The sequence below is a fragment of the Thermomyces lanuginosus genome (genome assembly GCF_041956635.1).
Source record: "Thermomyces lanuginosus strain ATCC 200065 unplaced genomic scaffold VTN49scaffold_31, whole genome shotgun sequence".
NCBI classification, from domain to species: Eukaryota; Fungi; Ascomycota; class Eurotiomycetes; order Eurotiales; family Trichocomaceae; genus Thermomyces; species Thermomyces lanuginosus.
The window spans coordinates 285,348-308,000 of NW_027192365.1; the positions used below are offsets into that span (position 1 = coordinate 285,348).

The 22,653-nt window shown below is 50.8% G+C and overlaps 12 protein-coding genes across 12 annotated transcripts; 3 read left to right on the top strand and 9 right to left on the bottom strand.

The window, feature by feature from the left end:
- Positions 1-37: 37 nt before the first annotated feature.
- On the top strand, positions 38-2,257 carry VTN49DRAFT_4116 (uncharacterized protein; the record flags this gene model as incomplete). The annotated part of the gene is made up of 3 exons (XM_069412027.1): positions 38-73; positions 133-297; positions 356-2,257. 3 exons carry the CDS (start codon positions 38-40, stop codon positions 2,255-2,257), a joined length of 2,103 nt encoding a protein of 700 aa, XP_069267311.1.
- Positions 2,258-2,738: 481 nt separating this feature from the next.
- Positions 2,739-3,245, bottom strand: VTN49DRAFT_4117 (uncharacterized protein; the record flags this gene model as incomplete). The annotated part of the gene is made up of 2 exons (XM_069412028.1): positions 2,739-2,752; positions 2,813-3,245. The coding sequence occupies 2 exons, from the start codon at positions 3,243-3,245 to the stop codon at positions 2,739-2,741; spliced, it is 447 nt and encodes a 148-aa protein (XP_069267312.1).
- Positions 3,246-4,042: 797 nt separating this feature from the next.
- Positions 4,043-4,522, bottom strand: VTN49DRAFT_4118 (uncharacterized protein; the record flags this gene model as incomplete). The annotated part of the gene is made up of 4 exons (XM_069412029.1): positions 4,043-4,122; positions 4,201-4,253; positions 4,353-4,436; positions 4,512-4,522. 4 exons carry the CDS (start codon positions 4,520-4,522, stop codon positions 4,043-4,045), a joined length of 228 nt encoding a protein of 75 aa, XP_069267313.1.
- A 90-nt stretch (positions 4,523-4,612) lies between these two features.
- VTN49DRAFT_4119 (uncharacterized protein) lies at positions 4,613-4,906 on the bottom strand (the record flags this gene model as incomplete). The annotated part of the gene is made up of 1 exon (XM_069412030.1): positions 4,613-4,906. One exon carries the CDS (start codon positions 4,904-4,906, stop codon positions 4,613-4,615), a length of 294 nt encoding a protein of 97 aa, XP_069267314.1.
- Positions 4,907-5,179: 273 nt separating this feature from the next.
- On the bottom strand, positions 5,180-6,322 carry VTN49DRAFT_4120 (uncharacterized protein; the record flags this gene model as incomplete). Its single annotated transcript, XM_069412032.1, has 5 exons — positions 5,180-5,212; positions 5,266-5,397; positions 5,449-6,010; positions 6,064-6,219; positions 6,288-6,322. The coding sequence occupies 5 exons, from the start codon at positions 6,320-6,322 to the stop codon at positions 5,180-5,182; spliced, it is 918 nt and encodes a 305-aa protein (XP_069267315.1).
- A 573-nt stretch (positions 6,323-6,895) lies between these two features.
- Positions 6,896-8,373, bottom strand: VTN49DRAFT_4121 (uncharacterized protein; the record flags this gene model as incomplete). The annotated part of the gene is made up of 4 exons (XM_069412033.1): positions 6,896-6,942; positions 7,000-7,476; positions 7,527-7,614; positions 7,666-8,373. 4 exons carry the CDS (start codon positions 8,371-8,373, stop codon positions 6,896-6,898), a joined length of 1,320 nt encoding a protein of 439 aa, XP_069267316.1.
- Positions 8,374-8,919: 546 nt separating this feature from the next.
- On the bottom strand, positions 8,920-10,220 carry VTN49DRAFT_4122 (uncharacterized protein; the record flags this gene model as incomplete). Its single annotated transcript, XM_069412034.1, has 3 exons — positions 8,920-9,876; positions 9,926-9,979; positions 10,032-10,220. The coding sequence occupies 3 exons, from the start codon at positions 10,218-10,220 to the stop codon at positions 8,920-8,922; spliced, it is 1,200 nt and encodes a 399-aa protein (XP_069267317.1).
- A 398-nt stretch (positions 10,221-10,618) lies between these two features.
- On the bottom strand, positions 10,619-11,183 carry VTN49DRAFT_4123 (uncharacterized protein; the record flags this gene model as incomplete). The annotated part of the gene is made up of 2 exons (XM_069412035.1): positions 10,619-10,790; positions 10,876-11,183. The coding sequence occupies 2 exons, from the start codon at positions 11,181-11,183 to the stop codon at positions 10,619-10,621; spliced, it is 480 nt and encodes a 159-aa protein (XP_069267318.1).
- Positions 11,184-11,984: 801 nt separating this feature from the next.
- On the bottom strand, positions 11,985-15,380 carry VTN49DRAFT_4124 (uncharacterized protein; the record flags this gene model as incomplete). The annotated part of the gene is made up of 6 exons (XM_069412036.1): positions 11,985-12,176; positions 12,235-13,321; positions 13,385-14,411; positions 14,480-14,504; positions 14,564-15,162; positions 15,215-15,380. The coding sequence occupies 6 exons, from the start codon at positions 15,378-15,380 to the stop codon at positions 11,985-11,987; spliced, it is 3,096 nt and encodes a 1,031-aa protein (XP_069267319.1).
- A 1,403-nt stretch (positions 15,381-16,783) lies between these two features.
- On the top strand, positions 16,784-18,256 carry VTN49DRAFT_4125 (uncharacterized protein; the record flags this gene model as incomplete). Its single annotated transcript, XM_069412037.1, has 1 exon — positions 16,784-18,256. One exon carries the CDS (start codon positions 16,784-16,786, stop codon positions 18,254-18,256), a length of 1,473 nt encoding a protein of 490 aa, XP_069267320.1.
- A 148-nt stretch (positions 18,257-18,404) lies between these two features.
- VTN49DRAFT_4126 (uncharacterized protein) lies at positions 18,405-19,387 on the bottom strand (the record flags this gene model as incomplete). Its single annotated transcript, XM_069412038.1, has 5 exons — positions 18,405-18,684; positions 18,742-19,085; positions 19,144-19,222; positions 19,283-19,295; positions 19,363-19,387. The coding sequence occupies 5 exons, from the start codon at positions 19,385-19,387 to the stop codon at positions 18,405-18,407; spliced, it is 741 nt and encodes a 246-aa protein (XP_069267321.1).
- A 449-nt stretch (positions 19,388-19,836) lies between these two features.
- Positions 19,837-22,554, top strand: VTN49DRAFT_4127 (uncharacterized protein; the record flags this gene model as incomplete). The annotated part of the gene is made up of 4 exons (XM_069412039.1): positions 19,837-20,089; positions 20,149-22,133; positions 22,191-22,411; positions 22,473-22,554. 4 exons carry the CDS (start codon positions 19,837-19,839, stop codon positions 22,552-22,554), a joined length of 2,541 nt encoding a protein of 846 aa, XP_069267322.1.
- Positions 22,555-22,653: the final 99 nt, after the last annotated feature.

A 22,653-nucleotide genomic window follows, 5' to 3' on the forward strand; every position in this document is an offset into this window, starting at 1 on the left:
GCCCAACAGCTAGCTACCTCTTCCGCTACGATGAGCCATGAGTCACAGGGCTCCGAGCTACTTCCGATTCAAGGTACGTGCTCAATTCACCTCGAAGAAAGCCCAACAAGCCGCTGATTCCGTACGACGTAGAAACGTGATTTGGCTTTTCAAGCCCAATGCTGCGTAGTGATATCACGATGCGCTGGCGGCGTTCGGCCGTACAGCAATGCTTCCTCGCAGTCGGAGCAGCAGCCATTCTCGTTCCGGGATGGCAACCGCGGTCGCCAAAGAGCTCGGGAGAAGATGGCTGACAAGGTGTGTGCGTCGAGAAGGGAAGATTACTGTTGCTCATCGCTGATTTGGCTCCGCAAAGGAATTCTTCCTCAGTTTGCTGAGCTCGGCGACAACGAAGCGCGATTCCAAGTCCTATCTGTCACGATTTTCGTCCAAACCGAAAGACAAACGGCCACCAACAACGGTTGTCAACAAGGAGATGCCGAAACTCGGAGTGAATCTGGGTTCACTGTACTCGCCGACGAGGTCTGTGTTGGATACTCCCGTGTTCCGACAGGCTGCCACGCCGGAGACGCGGCAGGAGCCGACCTGGGACGAGAATATTCATGTTGCGTTGGTCAAGCTCAGCGACCCCCAATCGCTGGAAGACGACGTCGTCCGGGGCGTTGCGTTGACGCTGTCGCAACTCACGCGGCTTGGAATGGCATCGTGTGTGGTGATTGATCCCAGGCTGAATGGCGATATAACATCGTGGCGCACAGTGGCAGATGAACAGGCTGATAGATTGTTGGCGGCGATTGAAGCCTGCGACGGGGGTGTTGCCCGGCGTTTGGATACAGCTCTGGTACTCAAAAAGGACTCTGGTGGTTTGAAACCCAAGCTGCTTTCCCGGCAGATGCTGCTGAATCCTTTACGACAAGGCACAACTGCCATTATGCTACCGGTGGCTTACAGCGAAGAAAATTCTCAAGTGCGTCCAGTTCCTGCCCACGATGTCATCTTGTCCTTGACAAGGGAATTGGCGGGATTGGAGGTCCCTTACGATCAAGATGAAGACCCAGAGGTTATCGCTGACAGAGTCAGGAAACTTCAAAGCGAAGTGATTCTTGACCGATTGATTCTGCTGGATCCATATGGGGGGATTCCGGCCTTCAGGGGAACTCATCAGTCGCATGTGTTCATCAATATGGAGCAGGAATATGAGGACATTCAGGACGAGCTGCAGGAGCAGATAGAACTGCAAGAGGCAAAGTCAAGAGAAAAATCTCTGGCTGCGAGCAACCAATTGACTGGGTTTGTCAATTCCGACGCGGACGTGCCTGCTGCGCCATTGCACGGCCAGAGTACCACGAGTCCGTTGTATGAGCATCTGAACAATCTGCATCTACTGAAGGAGAGCTTGTCAATTCTACCTCCATCTTCGTCAGGTCTCATTGCAGCCCCAGAAGATGTTGCCAAAGCCGCGCGGCCGCAGCGGGAGACTCTGCAGGTGTCGGATGTAGGCACTCGACGGCAGAAGAACCCATTGATCCATAACCTCCTGACCGACAAACCCATTCGTTCTTCATCGCTTCCGTCCAGCCGCTTGGGCACCCAAAGCGCTGAGCAAGGTTCACCGCAGGACCGGCCGATCGTGCCAACGACATTTGTCAAGAAGGGCATGCCGTTGACAGTCATACCGGATCCACGCAAGACACCATGGACACCAGACCCTGCGATCACGCCGAGATTGTCGTTTAATGATCCTCGGATCGATATTCCGCGCCTCGTGCATCTCATTGAGGATTCCTTCAACCGGAAACTTGACGTGCAGCACTACCTTGATCGCATCTCCAACCGCCTGGCGGGTCTCATCATCGCGGGGGAATACGAAGGTGGTGCGATCCTGACATGGGAGCTCCCACCAGGCGTTGAAGATGATGGCAGCCCCGAAAGCCTGGCGCGCATGGTGCCGTATTTGGATAAATTCGCGGTTCTCAAACGAAGCCAGGGGGCCGGTGGTGTTGCGGACGTTGTCTTCAACGCCATGGTTCGGACATGCTTACCACGGGGAGTGTGCTGGCGTAGCCGGAGAGATAACCCGGTGAACAAGTGGTACTTTGAGCGGTCACGCGGGTCATGGAGGATCCCTGGATCGAATTGGACTATGTTCTGGACAACGCCGGGCGTGCCGGAGGATGATCCTGCGCGGTTTTCCGATTACGAGGCCGTCTGCCGGAGTATACAGCCTAGTTGGGCGGATAACAAGTCTCCGGACTGATGTAGATCGAGTCATCAGGCAAACCACCTCTAGAAGTTAATAGAGTACTTTGGCCTTCCAGGTCGTGAATGCTCATTTTCCTAAGACACCGGTTTTTGCCTATTAGCTAAAACCTTCCCCTTCGAGCGCTCCTGTGTCACTCTGCGTGAATTCGTCGACGGAATCTTGCTCCCGATGCAGTGATTCGACTTTCTGTTTTCTTATTGTTTCGAAATAACTATCCCGCAAGATGTGGAAAGAATGGCTTAGGGTTAGGACAGAACAATAGTAGCCCCCGAGTAATAGTTATAGATTCTGTTTACACCGTTTCCAGCGGCGACGATCAATTACATGTTTAAATCATTACTGATGCTTAACGTTAGATTATTCATTGGGTGTTTGAGCTCAGCAATGGTATAAGTAACCACATACGTCCCTCTCTGACAGGACAACGGCATTTCAATGGATTATTCCATTGTCTCTGTCCGTAGCTGTGTAATGATCAACTCGCCGGTGCTTTGTTGCGTTAGACAATTCAAATACCGAAATTGCTTTCAATAGAGATAGGTAACGTACTGGCTGCTTCGACGGGTTGCCCGTCAGGATGTTGTTCAACGGGATGCTCTTCAACCGGCTGCTCAGACGAATTCTCGTGCTCCGCATTATTATTCTCTTCGATTATAGGTTCGACAACGACATCAGATGTTGCTTGCTTATTAGCATTCTGCTGCTGCTGCTGTTGTTGTTGTTGTTGATGTTGTTGGTGTTGTGGTGGCGGTGGTGCATGTTTTCTAGGTCGGCCTGATCGTGGTCGATCGACGACATACTCGTCGATAATCCGAGGGTTTGTCACGGGATCAAAGCCGCGCGCTTTGGCGGATTTGACAATATTGTACACGTTACTCTTGGATATTCCCGTGATACGACCGATCTCTTCGTACGAGAGATGAGTGAAACAGGCCAAGGTGAGAGCCTGGGCGCGGACAGTGAGTGGGTGATAACGAGTCATGTTCTGAGATATTTTCTGCTCTCAAAATATGTTCAAACAGCAAGCCTACTTTTTCCATGTTCATACATGGAACTTGATTAGCGAATGCTCTTTTCTCTTTCTGGAGTATAAAATGGGTCTTACGAATGAGGAGGTACTTTGGATAGATAGCTCTTAGATTTGAATAGCTATGCCTAATGGCAACGCAGTACTTGAGAATGTTGTAGCGAGAAAGAAAAGGAGTCAGAAAGCGCCGGGCAAGAGGTAAACAACATTCTCGCGTATGTACGGGAAAGTTACTACGTGCTGTGATTTTTGGTCGAAGAGCGGTGTGATGCTTGGAGTTGGTGCATGACGAGGCAGCCCCAAGCGAATCTGCCGATGAAGGGAAGGGTTTCGATCCGCGGCGGGTGCCCTCCATGGGGACCCACTTGGAACGGATAAGCCGACAGAGCATCGTGACTGGGCACAATCTAGAGCCTGATAAGCGGGATTGGATGCTTTGTCCAGACTCCTACTAGTAAGATGCCTCGGTCCTTGACTTTGCCCGGTCGATTCATCGTATCCCTTCTTGTCATTCGATTGCAACTTGGATCAAATCATAGTCCAAGCTCCTTGAGTACTTAACTCTACACGGAAATCAGAGATACTACGATAGATCTAATGGGCACACTGTCCAAATCATCACTGGGCTGAGCTGTACTTTGCAGTCAAATCATAGCGTTGGCAAGTCTATGGAAGTAGCATTTGTACAACACCGACGAAATGCTACAACATGCGTCCATTATTCGACATAGCGAAGCATTTCAAATATCCATTTACTCCGGAATCCGATCCGGCCTGATGTCCGATCTCCGTGGCACAACCAACGGATGCCACTGTGCAAGGAATGTGATCGCTGAAGGCAAGCAACATCAGCCAAAGCCATTCAAACAGAACACAAAAGCAGAAGGCGAGTATAGAAGCCTCGACATACCCCACATTATATAACACGATGCAAACGCAAGGATGAGACTGCTTCTCCAGACACTGAAAGACAATGTTAGCTCACAAATTACTTTTCCAGAGCCTCGATGACGATGAGAGATATAATATTGTGTATCACCGCTAGCAACATGGGAGGCGTACGTCTGATTCTCGCCTTTCGGGGCGAACACGTAGGCGCAGACACTGGACAGGACGACAAAGATGAGGCCGATGATGATACTCCAGCTAAACAAAAGCTCGTCAGCCAAAATTGCCGTGCTAGAAATTCCGCGCAGGCACGATCAAGACAAGCAAACTAACCCGTTCGCCATTATACGTGAAATACCCGTGTGCTCTGTGTCAAAGTCGGTCCCGCGTGGTCGGTTCTGATCAGCGTAATTGACGGTAACCGCCGTATTCCCTTAGATTTGTGCTGCCGATTCCGAGCCTTGGTTTCGTCCTATGCTGTGCTGGACACTGTTGCTGCGAGTGTACTCTTCGGAGATCGTCCCAGCTCGGTGTTCCCTGAATGTAAGTGGCTGATTTCGGCGTCCCGGCGAATCGACGCAAATTCCGTCCTGCGGTATGCGGTCGTCCGATCGAGACTGACTTGGAAGTTGATCCGGAACGAACGGCGATGGTAGAAGTGCAAGGCTGGCGGTGACTTCCTGACGTTTGGATGCTAACTGATGAGTGGATATCTTAATGCTTGGCATCTTCTCCCAAAAGTAAATTAATCCTATTACGGTAGTTATTACCACGTGAAACTCATTCAGCAGGCGTCTCGAGCGGCCCTAGACCGATGCTTTCTGCACTAGTTGCAAAGGAACACTGAAGATGTTACGATATCCATGTCTAGCATTGATCAAATACACCTTAATTGCCTCTCAGAGACTTTCGGGAATCACAGACATACAGAAACAAAATTGTGACATCAAGCCAACGCAATCAATACAGGATAATCGAATGGAAGAGACAAAGCGTAGTATTTAGGCCCCTTCGCGGCTCTTGCGATAGTTTGCCTGTTCATGTTAGTGATTATCGAACTCGGGGCTGACAGGGGGGAGTTGCCTACCTCTTGCTCCACCTGGAGTCCATCGACAACAGGGGCCAGCTCCGACAGAATCTCGTACGCCTTCTTGTGGTATTCAAGTTGGGCAGCGATCAGGTCCGCCAAGTTGCGGAGAGGCTCGGGGGAGTCCAGGACCTGTACATGCAATCAGCTTCTGTCGTCAAAGGAACAATCTCTACAACGAACATTCTTCATGACGCTGACAGCCTCCTCGGTTTGTCCCACAAACTCATCCTCGGCTTGTTCAATTTCCACTCTCGCTTCCTCTGGCAGATTGTCCAGGTCACCATGCGCAGCGGCCTTCTTCGAGGCCTTGATCGAATCAAGCGTAAGGCGCGAGTTCTCCACATTACGACGAGCTTTGGTAGCGAAGCTCAAGTTCGTGTTGAGGGTAGTGTTCCACCCTGCCAGGAAGCGCGACTGAATCTGAGCGTCCTGCGCCAGACGAGCCTCGCCAATCTTTTCCGACGCCAGGGCGAACTTCTCCAGCGCAGTGGCCAGGGGATCCTCGCCGGGGGCGTGCTGGGCGATCAACTGCGATCCCGCCAACGACGCACGAGCAATGGCATGGCTGAAGGTCTTGGGTTGCGGCTTGGCGGACGGAGGCGCCGTCAAGGCCGCCTGGGCCTCGGCGGGGGTGGTGGCATGCGAGAGCAGCTGGACTTTTTCGCTAATGGTGCGACCGAGGTCATTGAAGGATTCGCGAATATTCGGCGGATAGTCGTAGGCTTCGTTGGAGTACTGGGAACTGCGCGATTATCAGCATGCAGTCAATTGACGGAAGGGTAGTAGGAAACCCACGTCACAGAAAGCAGCTTCTGGTGGCTCTGCTTCAAGGCATCCACCCGCTTTTCCAGCTGGATATACTCATCCGGAAGCTGGGTCTTCTCGTCCGCAGTCCCTAGTTGCTCTTTGACGAATTGCTGGGTGCGGGCAGCGAAGGGTTGGAACGTGGCACTGAATGACGAATCATAAACATTAGCTTTGAAGCCATTAGAAGCAAATTCATGAGGATCGCGACCCACGTGAAGTTCTTGCCAAATGCCTGCACTTTATCCATCGTGGCAGTCCTCCCAAGGTAGTTATGACTTGTTCAGAGAAATGATCCGTCTTCCGGGAGATGCCAATATGAGCGAGATGTTTTTGGAAGGACTCCGGTGCCGCCCTAGGCTCAAAGGCCACCGTGACCCTGACTCTGCACGTTGCAGCTGCAAACAATCCAAACGCTGCTTAAGTAATCCTACTGCCAAGAGTCAGTCTCAGCCGCAGAAAGAACGGCCTCTGATTGGGTAATTTTTATCCATCGCACGTGGGGTTAATCCTTCAGGGTTTTGGAGGCATTGTATGGAGTATTTCGATTCAAAATTGGGCAAGCTACAGCTTACTCTCAAGCGCATTCACTATTCAACATAAGTTGATTATCGTTCATTAATTCTCATATCCGGTGAAGCATAGTACACTACCTAGATAACATGAATCGTGAAACATACAATTGTGAAGCATACTACAGACCATTCTTCGGATGCAGTCAAGCCCGAATGTAAATCCGCTGCCAGATGTCCATGGCAAACAAGATCTACCATTAGCAGTGCATACTTACAGTGATCACTTAAGACCGGTTTGCTGGAGACACTTAAGTCATAGTGGCCAACATGGCGCGCATTAGGCGTGAATTCGGCGCTAGGTAAGGATGTCAGTGACGGCCTGTATTCGGAACTGGATGGGAAATAATCATACCTGGCCGATCACGGTCGACTTTGACAATTTCCTCACCACTTCCATCGTCACGCTGGATAATCTTGCGTGTGGTGATATCGACAGACCCAGAGCCTTCCGGGCGGCGTTCCAACTCAATGATTTTGCGTTCGTCGTCAACCGTCACCACTTCCCTAGATGGGCGCTCGACCAGAACTAATTGCCCAGATTGAGACGCTGGACGTTCTATAATCACCGGCGAGGGCGGACGTCGCGAGGTGACGGAGACAGAACGAGGCCGAATCTCACGTGGTTCTTCTCGAAGTTCCCGCACACGTGATGGGGATCCCTCGATCAAGAGCCGTTCGCTGCGTGCATAAGAGGAGGCCGGAGACTCCAAATATACTCGCTCTACTCTGCGCGGAGGGGAAGGCGTAGGCGAACGGATGACAATCCGTTCGAGTTCCTCACGAACTAGTCGGGATGGTGGCGATGCATCGCGTCTGGATGCCCGGGCGGCTATTTAATGATTAGCACTTAATTCCAACCAAAACAAGGGAAGAGCACACATTCAACTCGTCGTATATCTCGACTCAAAGTGATAACTTCATCAATAAGTTCCTTGGAGAGTGCCACTTGTACGATGATAATGCGGTCCTGAGGTCAATTAGTATGATTCAAAACCGATAGGGACGATGACCAACACACATGTTCAATGTATGGATAGCCGAGTTCATGGAGAGCTCGAGGATGGACCAAACGTTTTGGGAACTTGGTCCGGCCTTTCCGCGGGTATGTTTTCTCCACGCGCCGCTCCCTCACAATCTCCTCTCTAATTGCTCGCCGGGGCGGCGCGCGACTCCTTTCACGGACATGGTGGTACTCTTCCTCATCGCTGTAAATTTCTTCGGGTTCTGAAATATCAATCTCCTCCCCCTCGTAATACTCCCTGTGATCTACATGGCGCCGCGGAGGCGGCAGCGGTGGGGACGGTGGGCGGCGGAAGGGGCGACCGACTGAAGGAGCACGCTCAACCCGTCTCGCAGGCCGTCGGTCAAATGTATCCAAGGAGGACTGCCGTCGAAGCAGTCGCGGACGGTGAGGCGCTTCGTCATCTGATATCCGAATCAAGGGACCAGAGCCACGTGAGGCATAAACATCCTCTCGGTCGAAGAAATGCTCCCTTCTGCGGGGTAGGCGCCGCTCAAACCGGTCTTCCCGAGCCCAGTCAATGTAATCATCACGTTCTCTCACAGCGACGGGAGGACGGCGGCTACGTCGTTCTTCGCGCTCGCGCCCGCGTGAGCGTGAGTGTTCGCGCGAGCGGGGAAAGCGTGGAATATGCCAGCGGTCACTGCCGCTGTCTGATGACGATGACGACGACGACGACGACGATGATGTCGTAGAGCCACCCATGGAGACAATTTGCTTGGAAAATACGACGAGTCACAATCGAGCGACAGGTTGTAATACCGTACAAACCAAAAGAGTGAATTTATATCGGAGCTGAAGCAGCGAGTGTATCTGTCGTCTTCTGGGCGAGTGGGTCAAGTGTTGGTCTGTTGGCAGTTGTTGGCGTAGCGGGGGAGCAGAGGGAAAGGAATAGACCCCCAGGTGCAGAGATGGTAAGCATAAAAGAGCTGCAAGTAGTTAGGAGTTGATCGGAAATTACAAACTCTGGCTATCGCGAGTTGGAGATTTTAAGCAAACACTTGTCGCAAAGGGTAAGTCAGGTGGATTTAGGCAGACAGGCCGGAGCGTGTGATGTCAGAATAGTGGCTGGTCTACAAAGGTGCTTGGCTTGCTTGAACTTGAAAAACCAGCCTACGAAGTTATTCTACTGAGCTCTGCTGCAGGGTGACCTCGGACGGTATCACACATGACGCTAATCCGTGATGGGTTAGTGATTGGCTATGGCAGTTGACTCATGACTGCGAACTGAATGGGGTTGTGACGCAGGTGTCATCGAATCCCAAACATCATCAAGATTGTCTTTTCCACCGTCCACCGTGCCAGCTGTCCGGCTACCGCCAGCGCAACCGCGCGAAGATAGCCGCAGTCAAGAAGAATGTACAGCGCCTCGATATTATTCAGCAACACCAGGTGCGCATTAGCAGCACGGAGGGATAGGAAGGAGAAGAGGCAGGAAATGTCATATGGCAGCTTGGTAAATGACTGCAAGCGCTGTAATATACCGGCTGTCGTAGTAGGACTGGGTACAGCGCCTGTAGTGGCCGACGGCAACGCTGTCAATTGACTAGAAGGAGAAGATGTAGCAGCCGTCATGTGCGAATGTGGTGGCGCATGGCTGTCCCCAAATGAACACCCGTTCTCCGGAGCTTCATTGTCCTTGGAACCCCAGATTACTAAGAGAATCGGGAATAACTTCGGACAACTGCTGACGACCAAAGCAGTGCTGATGGCGCTTGGACTGGGAGGCGATGGAGGAGGGAGTGGCTGGATCAAGCCCGGCGCAGTATACACACGACGCAAGGGCGCCTGGTTGCCCACAGGCGCACTGCTCTGTGTAGTCGGAGTTGATGACTGGTTGCCGTTGGGAGTGGGTTGAGGCGGCTTTTGCTGCATGTCATTACCGGACGGCGACCGGCTCAGTTTCGTAGGGCTCGATGTTTGGGTATTCGGAAACGTGGGAGCAGATGGTGTGGTGACATCGCTATCAGCGAACGATCCACTGCTTGAGGACGACGCGCGCTTGACCAAGATCGACGCTCCGAGTCGGACGGTCACATGGTGTACGAATGTCGCCAATAGATTAAGGGTTAAGAAGAAAAGGTACTGGATGATCACGGGTGCGTTCGAAAGGGAGGTTGAAATCAAGGAGGACGACTTCTCGATATGAGCCCATGTCAGGTATACGTCGAACAAAAGGAGCAGGATACCGAGTCGAACGATGGAGCGCTGGTCGTATTAGTTACGGAATCAATATCGAGGACAGCTTCTCACTTACATCCACCCGATTATCGTCCCGTCCTAGCCGGTTGAACAGTAAGTGACGATAGACCTAATGCTATTAGCATCTCCAAAATAGATATTGTTTGTCTTAAGACACTTGCCTGGGGCTTAATCAACACCAAATCAATGAATATCACTACATAGTCGTGCTCCACGTATTTGTCTGCGAACCGCTTGCAGCGCGGGCATTGTGTCAAGCGCACCCCCTTGCCAAGTGTGCGATCATCAGCTCGGCTGTATGTCGTATAGAGATGAGATACGGGATAGGAGCATTCGATGCAGATCGGCATGGCACCATGGCATGGAAATGTTGTCGAGGACTCGTCGAAACGTCAACGGCGTTAATTGGGTTCACTCCTTGATTTGCGATGGAACAGCTATGTAACAGGTAGGTAACAACATGGTAACACCTAGTCAGAAATAACCATATATTGTGTAATTTCGTGTAAGTAATTGTAATCTTGCCCTTTTGTGACGACAGCCATGAGATCTCATTGTTTTATTTGAAATTACTGAACGCAACGTACAGTGAAGCTGTACGAACCGCAAATCTTCGATTGCTTGATTTTGGTATCACGCGTACACAGTATGGAACAGACGGAAATATTAAGTACTTCGCTTTGACATTCAAAGTGTGGTGTGAATTGATCGCCAGTTTTCATGCGACAGATGATAGGAGTCTCCACTTTCAAGGTTGAGAGTCGCTTGATCCCTCATGCTCGGACTTCTCCGGGTCGGGTCCATAGAGGAGACCGATGGTTGGGAGATTTTGGAGGACTTCAGGAAGCTCAGGGTCCTTGTCAGCAGCGTCGTGGAGAAGAATCAATCGATTGTCGTCATCGAAGGTGTGTCCCCAGATCCTAGGTAAAAAGAAGTCACTCAGTACCGATGAAGCAACATTCTCCATTGCTTGCTGCTAGTGATTGAGAACGAAACTGAACGTACGGATTGATCTCCTTCACTCGCGACAAAACAGCATCGATGACTTCATCCTCGAAGATGATCGAGGCCTCCTCGTCGGAGATGTCGGGGCGTCTGGGTAGATACTTGTAGATCAGATCGAGATCGATGATTTTACCATTCTTATCGCGCTTTTCGGGCGGTAGAGACAGGATCTCCCGAAGCTGTTCATCTGAGAGTTTCACGTTGAATTCGGTTGGGAAGTCTTGAGGTTGAAGTAGTCCAGTGTCCTTGTATTGAGCTTGCTGACTTTCTTCAAAGGAAGTGCGGATCGGCTCATTTGCGGTGGCCATGGTTGATCACATTAACATTAGAGAAACTAGTGATTTCAGATGCTCATTTGTTAGGGAAACAGGTTGAGTCATGGGAAGATTTCAGCTGCATATGGAGAGGTTCTGCGTTTGGACATGGTATGCGCGTCTAATCTAGGCTATCAGGTTACTGGGCTGCTATCTGACCTCAACACGCGGGGTAGGTATTGTAGCCAGTATCAGATCAATGGAGATAGGCTTTTCATGTGTCGTTCTTTGACTTCATTCTACGTCATATATCCAGTAACCGTTATTCAGCCTTTATATCTCAGGAACCGACAAGGTAACTCGATAACCTACTGATCACTTTATTCGTTATTGAAATTATTTCTTTCATCTCCAAGTCGCAGGGTTTCGGGGAGTTAAAATGTCGATGCATCGGGACATTCCTGTCAGAATCATAATCGGTACTGTTTCATTGCGATGTTGCGTACTAAATTAGAAAGGGGAGGAATCGTCCAGTCGCGAGTACTTCCTTTATTTGTCATGATGTCTATGTCGTTTACGCATCCGTGCGGCCTTTTGACTCTTGTTTGAGCTCTGACAGACCACCGAAGTAGCACCTGTAGATTTATCTCCCATTAATCAGCCTGATTCCGAAAGTTGAATGTCCCTTGCTGGATTGGAAAAGCAATATGCCGAAATCTCGTGGGGCTATCATCCAGCTGAGCTATGCACGCTCTCAGGAAGTCAGTTCTAGCAGTCTACTTGCTAGTAGTAACTGATCATTGTGTCTTTTGAAGTCAAAGAATCTTGAGATTCCCTGCCTGTAACCAGCTCCCTTTACGTTCGGCTCCCTGGACGATCATCCAAGCTCAGATTTACCAGATCCTCTTCCATTTCCAGTAAGCCCATGGCCCAGCGCGTCCGCGCGGGCTTGGCTACCTTGACGAATCGTCGATCGGCAATAGCGTTTGAGTCTTGTATGTCGACTTGCTTGTCGGCCAAAGGACCGCGATAGATTCGCCCTTTGTGCTGTTGGAAGAAATTAGTTCTGTAGAAAACATTTTGATGTTAGAATCTCATCACTTACACTGCTTTCGAAGCTCGAGAACGTCTCAGGCGGACTGTATGGAGGTCCTTTACCTGCTTTGGCCGCAGATCGCCATGCTGTTTCGCATCCAGTTGCGATGGCTGCTGCGGATTGCCAGCCGGTAAGGCGGGAAATGCTGCGAAGGGTCGAGATTGTCCATTCTCGCTGCGCCTTGTCCATAAACTGAACACCAGCAAAAAACATGGGGAGACACATGTCGATCAAGATTGCTCCCAGGGTCGGGTTGACGCTCCCAGTCTCCAAACTGTATTGTTGGGAGTAGTAGATGCCTGCCATGATCTTCCCAATCAGCATTGCGTACTCCTCTGTTGTCGCTGCTGCCGTAAAGGCAGCCACCATAGCAGCTGGAGGTATGCAAGGATGGAAACGATTGAGGACGATCCGGCCTGTATAGTAAAAGGCCCATAGGACGGCGATTTGCTGCGACCGATATTGCACGGCCGGACCAAATGGACTGGCCATTGGTGCCACACTGTCCGCCGGCAATGGGGCGAATTCTGGCCCGAGTTGTTGGGGGAAGAAGTCAAATGCTCCGTTGATCGCTTCCCATTCCAACTCTGCCTCAGCTAGAGACTGATCCAGATCTTCTCTTGGCGACTCCGAATATGGCGTAGACTGTCCCATTGGCGCGGGCATAACCGGTATCTGATTATGACCTGCATTCGAAAGCATGTCAAACGCTAGATCCCCATGGTTCGCCAGACTAGTCTGATGCCCCGGCTGCGGCGCTTGCGGGAATTCCGGCGATGACGGGCTGAAGCGAGTCGAACTATCAGCTCCTGGATAGGGATGTTGGCCAACCCCGTCGGTGTCAGCAGGAGGCCCAGGATGGCCAGCGCCGGACGGCTTCGCTGCAAAGCGACTTAAGAACCGCAGAAATCCTTGATGTGGCCGCCATTCGCCCCCAAACTTTTCAAGAGCTTTGAGTTTCCTTTTGCGATCTCGGAAACCAAAATCAACTAGACGGCCTAGCAAAAGCACCAAATGGTCAAATGAACCATAGAGTGCGTCCGCCTTGCCGAGTCCAGCACGAGGGGGACATTGCGTCCATTGATTATAGGGAAGGCTGTCAGATGACACAATGTCAGCACTGAAAAAGAGCGGTTGGGGATTGCAGGTATGGACGTACAACAACTCATTCCCACTTATTAAGGCTTGGAAAAGGTCCTGCTTGCAATACCACCAGTAAAGGTCGCATTGTATGCGAAATTCTTCAATGTCTTTCGCAGTGAAGTATGGCTTTCTGCTACTTTGATAATCGTCGCTTTCCACATGCCCGGCTTGGTCGTAATTCACGGGATTCCCAGAAAGAACAGACAAAACAGCGTCACTGACCTCAGCCTCTTTTTCTGCGAATGGGTCGTCTTCATTGTATACATGTGACGTTGAGCTGTCATACAACCCCCACCGGTCCTGCTTTCGAGCCTTCGCTTCGCGTCGATATATTCGGAGGTCTCTCGTTAGGCGTGTGAAGTCTATTTCCTTGATGAGTTGAACCGCGCCTGCAACATGGCTGTTCCATTTCACATGCTCTGCGGCCATCACTTCGAAAAAGCCAAGAACGAGCGTGGTCGCCAAAGTAGCAACGTCCTTTCTGCGCAATGGAAGACTCAGGGCCTTCCATAATCTGCGTAAAGAGTAGTGATAATGCCTCAAAGGCACAGTGAGAGGAGCCTCTTGTAGTTTCGAAACGTGCAAACTGCTAACGGCGAGAATGGCTTGCAAAAGCGCCGGGTGTTCTAGTGATCTGAGGGGCATGGTATAATTCCATAGTCCCTGCTGGGAGGCGGGAACGTGTCCGGTGAAGAAAATCGATGAATTTATATGATGACGTTCCCAAATTGACAGCGATGGTCCAGTAGCGTGTATAAAATGTACCCATATCCTGGCAGTCACGGGGTTATTCAGAGGCGATGATCCAAGGGATGGCCGATACGACGTGAGAATGTTAGGCTTATTTAGGAACGCGGTGTATGATCTGATGAGGCCGCCATCTTGACCGGCTGAAGCCATAATCATCGATAGCTGATTGCTACCGGCCACTGGCGTTTGCTCTTCTTCCATGTCAACATCGGATTCGAGATCGATGCCGTCGTGGTCTTGAACTTGTGCCCGAGGGTGAATTTGAGAGACCGAAGCGGACGGAGATTGGCCCACTTAAAATCAATCACAACTGTCAGTAATGGCGTCCTCATGTTAACTTCTCACAATCTCGCGAACGTACCATCATGCGGACTCCGGTTCTCAGTCTGTTTGAAGTAGAACTGTTACTCAAAGATACCTGAAGCATTTCCATGTCTTCACTTACCTGCGTGGAGAAACTCGATTCACGCGTTAAAAGTTCGTTGGGTGACAGTTGCTGCGAATGTTGCCCAATATCTCCAGGTATACCGCTATGTGTTCCATGAAGACTAGCCAATGGGTCATGAGGTGCTTTGTAAGAACGTGGAAAGCCGGCGGCCGATGAATTCATTGCGCCGAAAGCGGCGTTCTCGTTCGGGAGAGATTCCGTGGTATACAGGGGGCCAGCATTGTCTTGGGGAAGATGGAACGGCCGAGTTTCGATATGTGGATCGTTGGATGGTGACGTCTGGTGAGGAAACCGTACTAAAGAGGGATCAGATATTCCGCTCGAAAAGCCAGTCGGCTCAGCGGTAGGGGACATGCGCGGAGCCAAAAGCCGTTGATACGCGTGTGACCGCTGCCCATCGGTAAGCTGGCTTGCTTGATGCGGCCATGCCATTGGCGACAATCCAGGTGTCAACGGGGAATTCGAAGTGGCAAGGAAGCCGAGAGAATTCCTGGAGGTGATCTGATGCGGATACCACACGCATTCGCGATTCGCCTTGGTGCAATTCTTGCACCGTGGCTTTTCCTCTCCGCATTTGATCCGACGTTTCCTACATGCTGCGACGAGACTTTGAGTGTCAAATTTACCACTGAAGGAATCCTCACATACTGAGACATCCAGTTTTTGTCCTCTTCTTTGGCTGCTTGAGTGGAGGAGCCGATGAACTCTGTTTGGCCGTTGTATCCGTCGTGCTGGGAACGTTCGTTGGAGAGGACTTTGGGTTTGATTCAGCAGCTCCGGCGGCCTCTCCCCGCTCAGTGGTAGTCTTATCCATCACGGCTGATTTTCGACGCCGTGGCAAATTGCATTGTCAGCGCCCTTTTTATGAAAGAGGAGGGTTTTGGACCGGCCGACCAGGAACTGGCCGAAAATATGCAGAATAATACATGATTTCCGACTGATTTCCTGCGCTGTAAGCTTGTATCCAGCTGGGAGGGCTAGCCGAACTCTGTGAGATCGATTTAGGCTCAAGTTAGCTTGGGTTAGTTTAGGTTATTGCAATGATTCCCGGCATGCAGGAGCTGCGACTGGGGCCCCTGGGGCTGCTGATCTGCGCGGTTCAAGTGTCGATCGATCCCATGGAGCTTATCACTGGCATTAGTACCGAGTAAATACAGGAAAGGTTACGGTACGGGCACATGCATGATGCACAATGGTACCGACTCGCAGCATGCGAAGTAAACGAGCCATTGACGAAATCTAAATGAACATACGCGCTAATCCTCCTTCGAATTCACGCCAGAGTCAGTGATCCATTCCTCATACGGAAACGACGATGAGACAAGAAGGCAGTTTAGGGCTGGGGTACCTAAGAGTTTGACGGATTTCAGTATTATTACAGTTCATGACCACAACGCAAGGAGAATTTGCCAAGCTCAACAGCAGAAAGATTCTCCAATACGCTTGAACTCTTGCCGGGAAGGCCTATCTCGGCGCAGAGACTTCCACACAGCAGACCCGCAAATGTCCATGTGTCTAAGCCAGATAGATCCTAGGCATCCTTGGGCATTCCTTGTTTTTTGGCTTCCGGCTAACCAATCTCGGTGCTTACTAGTAACAACGGAGTCACGGAGCACAGGACTCCCGGAGCGGAGAGCTAAAATTACCGCGGTTGGAATTTCGATTCTCGGCTTCCAAACGAGTCTGTTCCTTCAGAAGCAGTGTAACGCAGTATGAAGTAGTAGAGGCGATATTCCATACGAGTAGATTCTTCGCATAAAAAGCCGAGTACAGCTTGGTGTACGGGACAGTGCGTACAGTACGTGAACCACTCGTAAGTCAACCGCGGTCCGCGGAACATAACCCTTAGGCTACGAGCACCAGCGGAGTACATAACCGCAAGGTCAGCGTGCAGGGTACGGATCTGCTCCATAGTCCGCGCCTAGTACGACTACTCCGCGGCGAGAGAGGCGGAAATATGGATTCATTACCGTATTCATCAATAAGTAATACTTTGGCGCTAAGAAATGAGAAGATTTCACTCGACGAGGACGGAGTGCATAGCGTACAGGTACGGTACGGGTACGTCATGTACCGGAATGACCAAATCTGTGCGGTTGCTTGTTGACCGCCTGCCCAATTGAAAAAAAATAAAAAAATCAGCTTGATAACGAACAACGAGCACAAACCAGCATCCAAAAAAATATTGATTGACAACTCGGAGCATCCGTCGGCACCATGTTCGCAGTGCCGGGTTGGTCGGTTTCGGCCGCAGATTTGAAAACGCAGACGGAGATCCCGACAACACAATCTGCGTCGACATCAGCAAACGAAAAATCAAAGTCGCAGACTAAGAAGAGAAAGCGCGGCCAGAATAAAAATGTGGACAAAGTCACCGAATCAAATGTGGATGAGATGTTTAAGCGCCATATTCAGGGCGATGAGATTCCACGCACGAACGGAGGCTCCGTGACGGAGGCCCTGAAAGGAAGCAAAAAGAAGCATAAACGGAAGAACCGCGGTTTGGCAATGAATTCGAAGGAAGAAGCCAATGGAGGAATTGAGGAGAAACCGAACAAGAAACAAAAGAAGGCTCATGATGGTCAGCCGACTAAAGAAGAGGACAAGACAGAAGAGCCAGCAGACGCCATTCCTCCGCCGCCGCCGCCCCCGGCAGCGAAACTAACGCCGCTGCAGCAGAAGATGCGCGACAAATTGGTTTCGGCCCGATTTCGCTATTTGAATGAGACCTTGTATACGAGTCCGTCGACGAAGGCTTTGGAGATGTTTTCAAACAACCCAGAATTTTTCGCGGAATATCATGCGGGCTTTTCTAAGCAAGTGAAGGAGTCATGGCCATCAAATCCGGTGGATGGCTACATTCAAACGATCAGGAGCCGTGCAAAAATTCCCGTATCCTCTCAGAAAGGTCAAAAAGGATCGTCTCAACGAGCGGCTCTTCCACGGCGACCGAATGGGTTCTGCACGATCGCTGATCTTGGTTGCGGAGATGCCCAACTTGCACGAGCGCTCACCCCATCAGCGGATAAGCTGAAGTTGAAATTCCTCAACTACGATCTACACAGTCCAGACCCTCTCATTACAAAAGCGGATATTTCCAACCTGCCTTTGCCAGATGGCAGCGTCGACGTTGCTATCTTCTGTTTAAGTCTTATGGGTACGAATTGGATATCATTTATTGAAGAAGCGTGGCGGGTTCTACGCAGCGATGGAAAGGGCGAATGCTGGGTCAGCGAGGTCAAGAGTCGATTTGGCAAAGTTCATCGGAAGAAAGGAGCACAAAAACCCGAGCTCAGCAATCGAGCAAAGAAGAAATTAATGAAGAAAAAGAAAGGCAAGGCCGACGATTCCGACGCGGAAAATGATAGTGGCAACGAGGAGATCTACGCTGAAGATGTTCAGGCCAACTCTGACGGGCAGGACGAGACAGATATCTCAGCGTTCGTTGACGTTATGAGTGCCCGTGGATTCAGACTCAAACCCGACTCGGTGGACAAATCTAACAAAATGTTTGTCCGCATGGAGTTTGTCAAGGTGACTGGTGCTCCAACGAGAGGGAAATATGCTGGTGTGACGCCCGGAAAGCCGGGGGCTGTGCAAAGCAAGACACGGTTCATTGAAGACGGGGAGGAGTTGACCCCAGAGGAAGAAGCCAAGGTGTTAAAGCCTTGTGTATATAAAACTAGATAGGATGTGCGTCTCGTGCGCGGTGTAATACACAACCTAGTACATTACGATTCAGAACTTGATGGAAAGATCGTGCAATCATCCTTGAAATATCATTTCGTAATGTGGGTTGATTAGAATCATTTCACTCTAGTGCCACCCTGCCGCCTCTCTATTGATTTGCATTCAGCGTGGCCACAGCCCTGGCCATTTCCTCTTCATCATAGATTCGGAACCCTCTGTCCTTGGTCACGCTCGCGAGTTGAACATTTTTAGCATCCAATTTTTCTTCCATGACTTGCTTGAGGGTCTTGAGGACAAGAGTCTCGGCTTCTGCGAGGGTCAGTGAACGATGGTATTCGTTTTGCAGCTCGGCTTGGGCGCCCTCGCTGCCGGACCCGATAGCTTTGGCATCGTAACGGTAGAAGGTACCCGAGGGTTCGGCATGATATCTGGATAATGGAGCTGAGTAAAATTGTCCGCCAAGAAACTCGAGGGAGGAGACATACAGTTGCGGCCCATCTTCATCATATCCCGCGATCAACAAAGCAACACCAAATGGTCGGCTCATAACGCTCTCTTCACCATCCGCACCTTCGCCAAATCGTAGAGCGAGATCGCATATGGCCTGTGTACAGCTTTCGACACGGAGCGACTCGGCGTAGTGAAAGGCATGCTGCTGGCACTCTACTCGGGCATGCTCGATCATGGACCGCGCGTCTGCCTGCAAACCCGACATAGCGCAACCAATGTGTTTGTCAATTTCGACAATCTTCTCGACTGAGGAAGCTTCGAGAAGGGGCGACGTGACACGCTTCTCGACACCGAGGATGACACCTTCCGATGTCGCAACCTAACCTGTATTAGCGGCGGCGAGGCGTTTCATCAGGTGCTGCTCTAGGTCCGCATACCCCAATGGCTGTGGATCCAAGCTTGATAGCTTCAAGAGAGTACTCGACCTGGAACAAACGACCTTCTGGGGAGAAGGTGCTAAGCATGTATTAACCTTTGTCGCCACCATTGAGAGTCCGGGAAGCATGGATAGCATACTTGATTCCACGGTCTACGCGGTGCAGTTAGCTGTATTGTCGCGGGTGGCATTGAGTTGTCAATAGAGCGCCAGAACTCACCGTATTCTGATCGTGCAATGAACATTGTGGTTGATTATTGCGAAAAGCGTAAGCAGCTGAGAGCACAGTAACCCCAGTAAAAAAGATTGCAGCAACAAGTGGACGGAGCAGAGAGACGACTGTCTGAAGGAGCTCCGTCGAGCTGCCAGTCAGTTGGTCAACCATACGCAAACCAGGCTTGCCTAACGGAAACGCGCTAAGCCGAATAGGTTATCAATGCCTCAGGCAGTAACCATAACCCCAGCTTTCGCCTGATAAATCAGGCATCAACTGCCTTTTGGATTCAGTTCAACGAATCGATAAACATCGCACCGTTCGACACGCGATCGTGTTCCCGGAGTACATTGACGCTGAACAGCCAGCCGCAGCCTGAATGGAAGTGCGACGCGACGCGCGCTTTGTCTTCACGCGACCGACTACCGTTTCCCCCACGCCAACCAACTCGATTCTCCCATACTACTAATAGTTGGAAACATGGACCAGCTCCGTGGGAGCGCGTCTGCTGCGAGAAGCTTACACCGGGAGAACAGCACCACTACAGAACGCCGCTCAACGCGAACAACCGTTACGACGCGAGAAAAGGCTCAGGTCAAGACGCGGAATGTCATCAGAGAGCCTTCCAATGTGGGGAATCGAGGCGAGGTTGAGAAATCCAGGTCGAAAGCTGCCGGAGATGTAGAAGGCCACTACCTCAAAAAGAGGGAGAAAGACAAAGATGTGGCTGAAGGCATGAGCTCACTGGTCAATGTTTGACTACAATAGAGGGCTGACTGGTTCGGAAATTAGCACCATGGAATCCTCAAGCGTCCTTGACAGAGCACTCTTCTGCTCCTCTCGCGTCCCGCGTATCAATTCCCCCGCTTGCGTCGGCCGCGCCGAATTCGCTTCACCCTCCTTCGTTGCGGTCACTTTCGATAGAGGCGCAGGAGCAGGCAATCCTACAGGATATCCTCTTTGTGTTCATGGGTTATGAGGGACAGTATATCCATTACCACACTTCCTATGACCCATCGGAGGAGAAAGATCGATTAGTTGGGCCATCTTTTCAGATTGCCCCAGGTCTGGACCCGAGTATCAAAGACCTGACATTGTCAATGCTGAAAATGGCAACGCACTACAGCGCATTGGAAGCGTTCGTGGACGTGCTGGGTCGGCCAGAGTATGGCGCCGTTAATCACGCCCTTTGTGCGGCCATTAGGAAGCTTTTGAAGGATTACCTCATACTGATTGCTCAACTGGAGAATCAGCTCCTCAACAATCCAAACTTCACATTGCATGTCCTCCATCTGCACACAATGCCGACGAGCCAGAGCCTAGCACAGCTCTATTCTCTGGCACAGGAGCTTCTCAAAAGAAATGGACTACTTGACCCCGACCTGGATGAGTCAATAGTTGACTTTGACGATGTTGATAACATCCTAGAGCAGTTGAAAGAGGGTGGCGACCTTGTTCCGGGTGGCATGTCGAGCAAGAAGATATGCAAGGGTGGCAACGTTCTGCGATTGTTGACAGAACGATTAGCGACGTTTTCTGGCGACCCTGCTACCAAGACACTACTCCAGACGCTGCTTCGGGAAGCAAGCAGGCCCTACATGGCGATGCTCAATGAGTGGTTACATCACGGTGGAATCAAAGACCCGCACGGGGAGTTCCTGATCAAGGAGCAAAAGTGGATTAAGAGGGAAAAACTTGAGGAAGATTACACCGACGAGTATTGGGAGAAACGATACACGATTCGAGAAAATGAAGTCCCTCCGCAGCTCGAGAGTGTACGGGATAAGGTCCTGCTGGCAGGAAAGTACCTCAATGTTGTGCGTGAGTGCGGCGGGGTGGATGTCAACAAAGCTGTCAAAGACGTTCCCAAGACGTTCGATGATCCTCGATTTCTCGATAATGTCAATGACGCGTATGCATATGCAAATGCGTCGTTGCTGAACTTACTACTGACCAAGAACTCTCTCACGACTCGATTCCGGTCATTAAAGCACTACTTCTTCCTGGACCAGTCCGATTTCTTCTCATATTTCCTCGAGTTAAGTGCCTCTGAACTGAGAAAACCGGCAAAGCACGTCAATGAGAGCAAACTCCAGTCACTTCTCGATTTGGTACTGCGGCAGCCCGGCAGTATCACAGCCCAGGACGCCTTCAAGGAGGACGTTAAGGTGAACATGAACAAGATCGGGCTGACAAAATGGCTCATGCAAGTTGTGAGCGTATCTGGCATTGATCAAGATAACCCAGAGGCCGCGATCGAGAGGCAACAGACGCCCGCGACAAGTTCGGCAGAAGAAGACAAGGACATAACGGGCTATGATGCACTCGAGCTGGACTATATGGTTCCGTTCCCGTTATCCTTGGTGATTAGTCGGAAAACCGTGCTCCGCTATCAGCTCATATTCCGACATCTGCTCTCACTGCGTCACCTAGAGATGATGCTGGTGAATTCCTGGCAGGACCAACAGAAAATGACAGGCTGGAGACACAAATCGTCAGATCGTCGCTTGGAGATGTGGAAGCGAAGAGCCTGGACACTACGTGCGAAGATGCTGGTGTTCGTTCAGCAGCTGATATACTTCAGCACTGCCGAAGTCATCGAGCCCAATTGGCAGAACCTAATGGAACGGGTAAGCGGGACAGAGGCTGCGAGCAGCAATCTCCCGCACGATCCGAAACAGGTTACGCGAACGGTGGATGAGTTGATGCAAGATCATGTCGACTTCTTGGACACCTGCCTGAAAGAGTGCATGCTAACTCAGGGCAAACTTCTCAAGGTATTTTTGTCTCCAGCCGCTCCTGACAACACGACAAGGGCTAACGTGATAACGCAGATCCATGCGAAACTGATGACGTGCTGCACAATGTTCGCTTCCTGGACCGGGGCCGCCCTTGCTCGAAGTGTCGCATCTGCCGATCCAGATTTATCGGCAGGCTCGGAGCTGGCGCCTCCTGATGCGCGGCCCTACGACCCGACGCGATTGGCGAAATTAGAGGACACTCTAAAACGATACGAGGATCATTTCAATAGACATCTGCGGATTCTCATGGATAGGTACGCGGGCTCTTCATCTTTCTCTGCTTTTTGGCTGAGATAATCCTAACACGAAATTTAGTTTGAATTATTTCGCGGCGACAGAGAGTGTCGTGTTGTTGAAATTGGCACATTCCCTGAGTTCGATTAGTAAAGATGATTGATCAAGCAGAATTCTTCATATCCTTTGGGCTGTAATGATGCATGTTATAGGAGGTTGGGGATCATACTTTGTCCTGTGCTCTCTTTTTCAGGGGTACTAG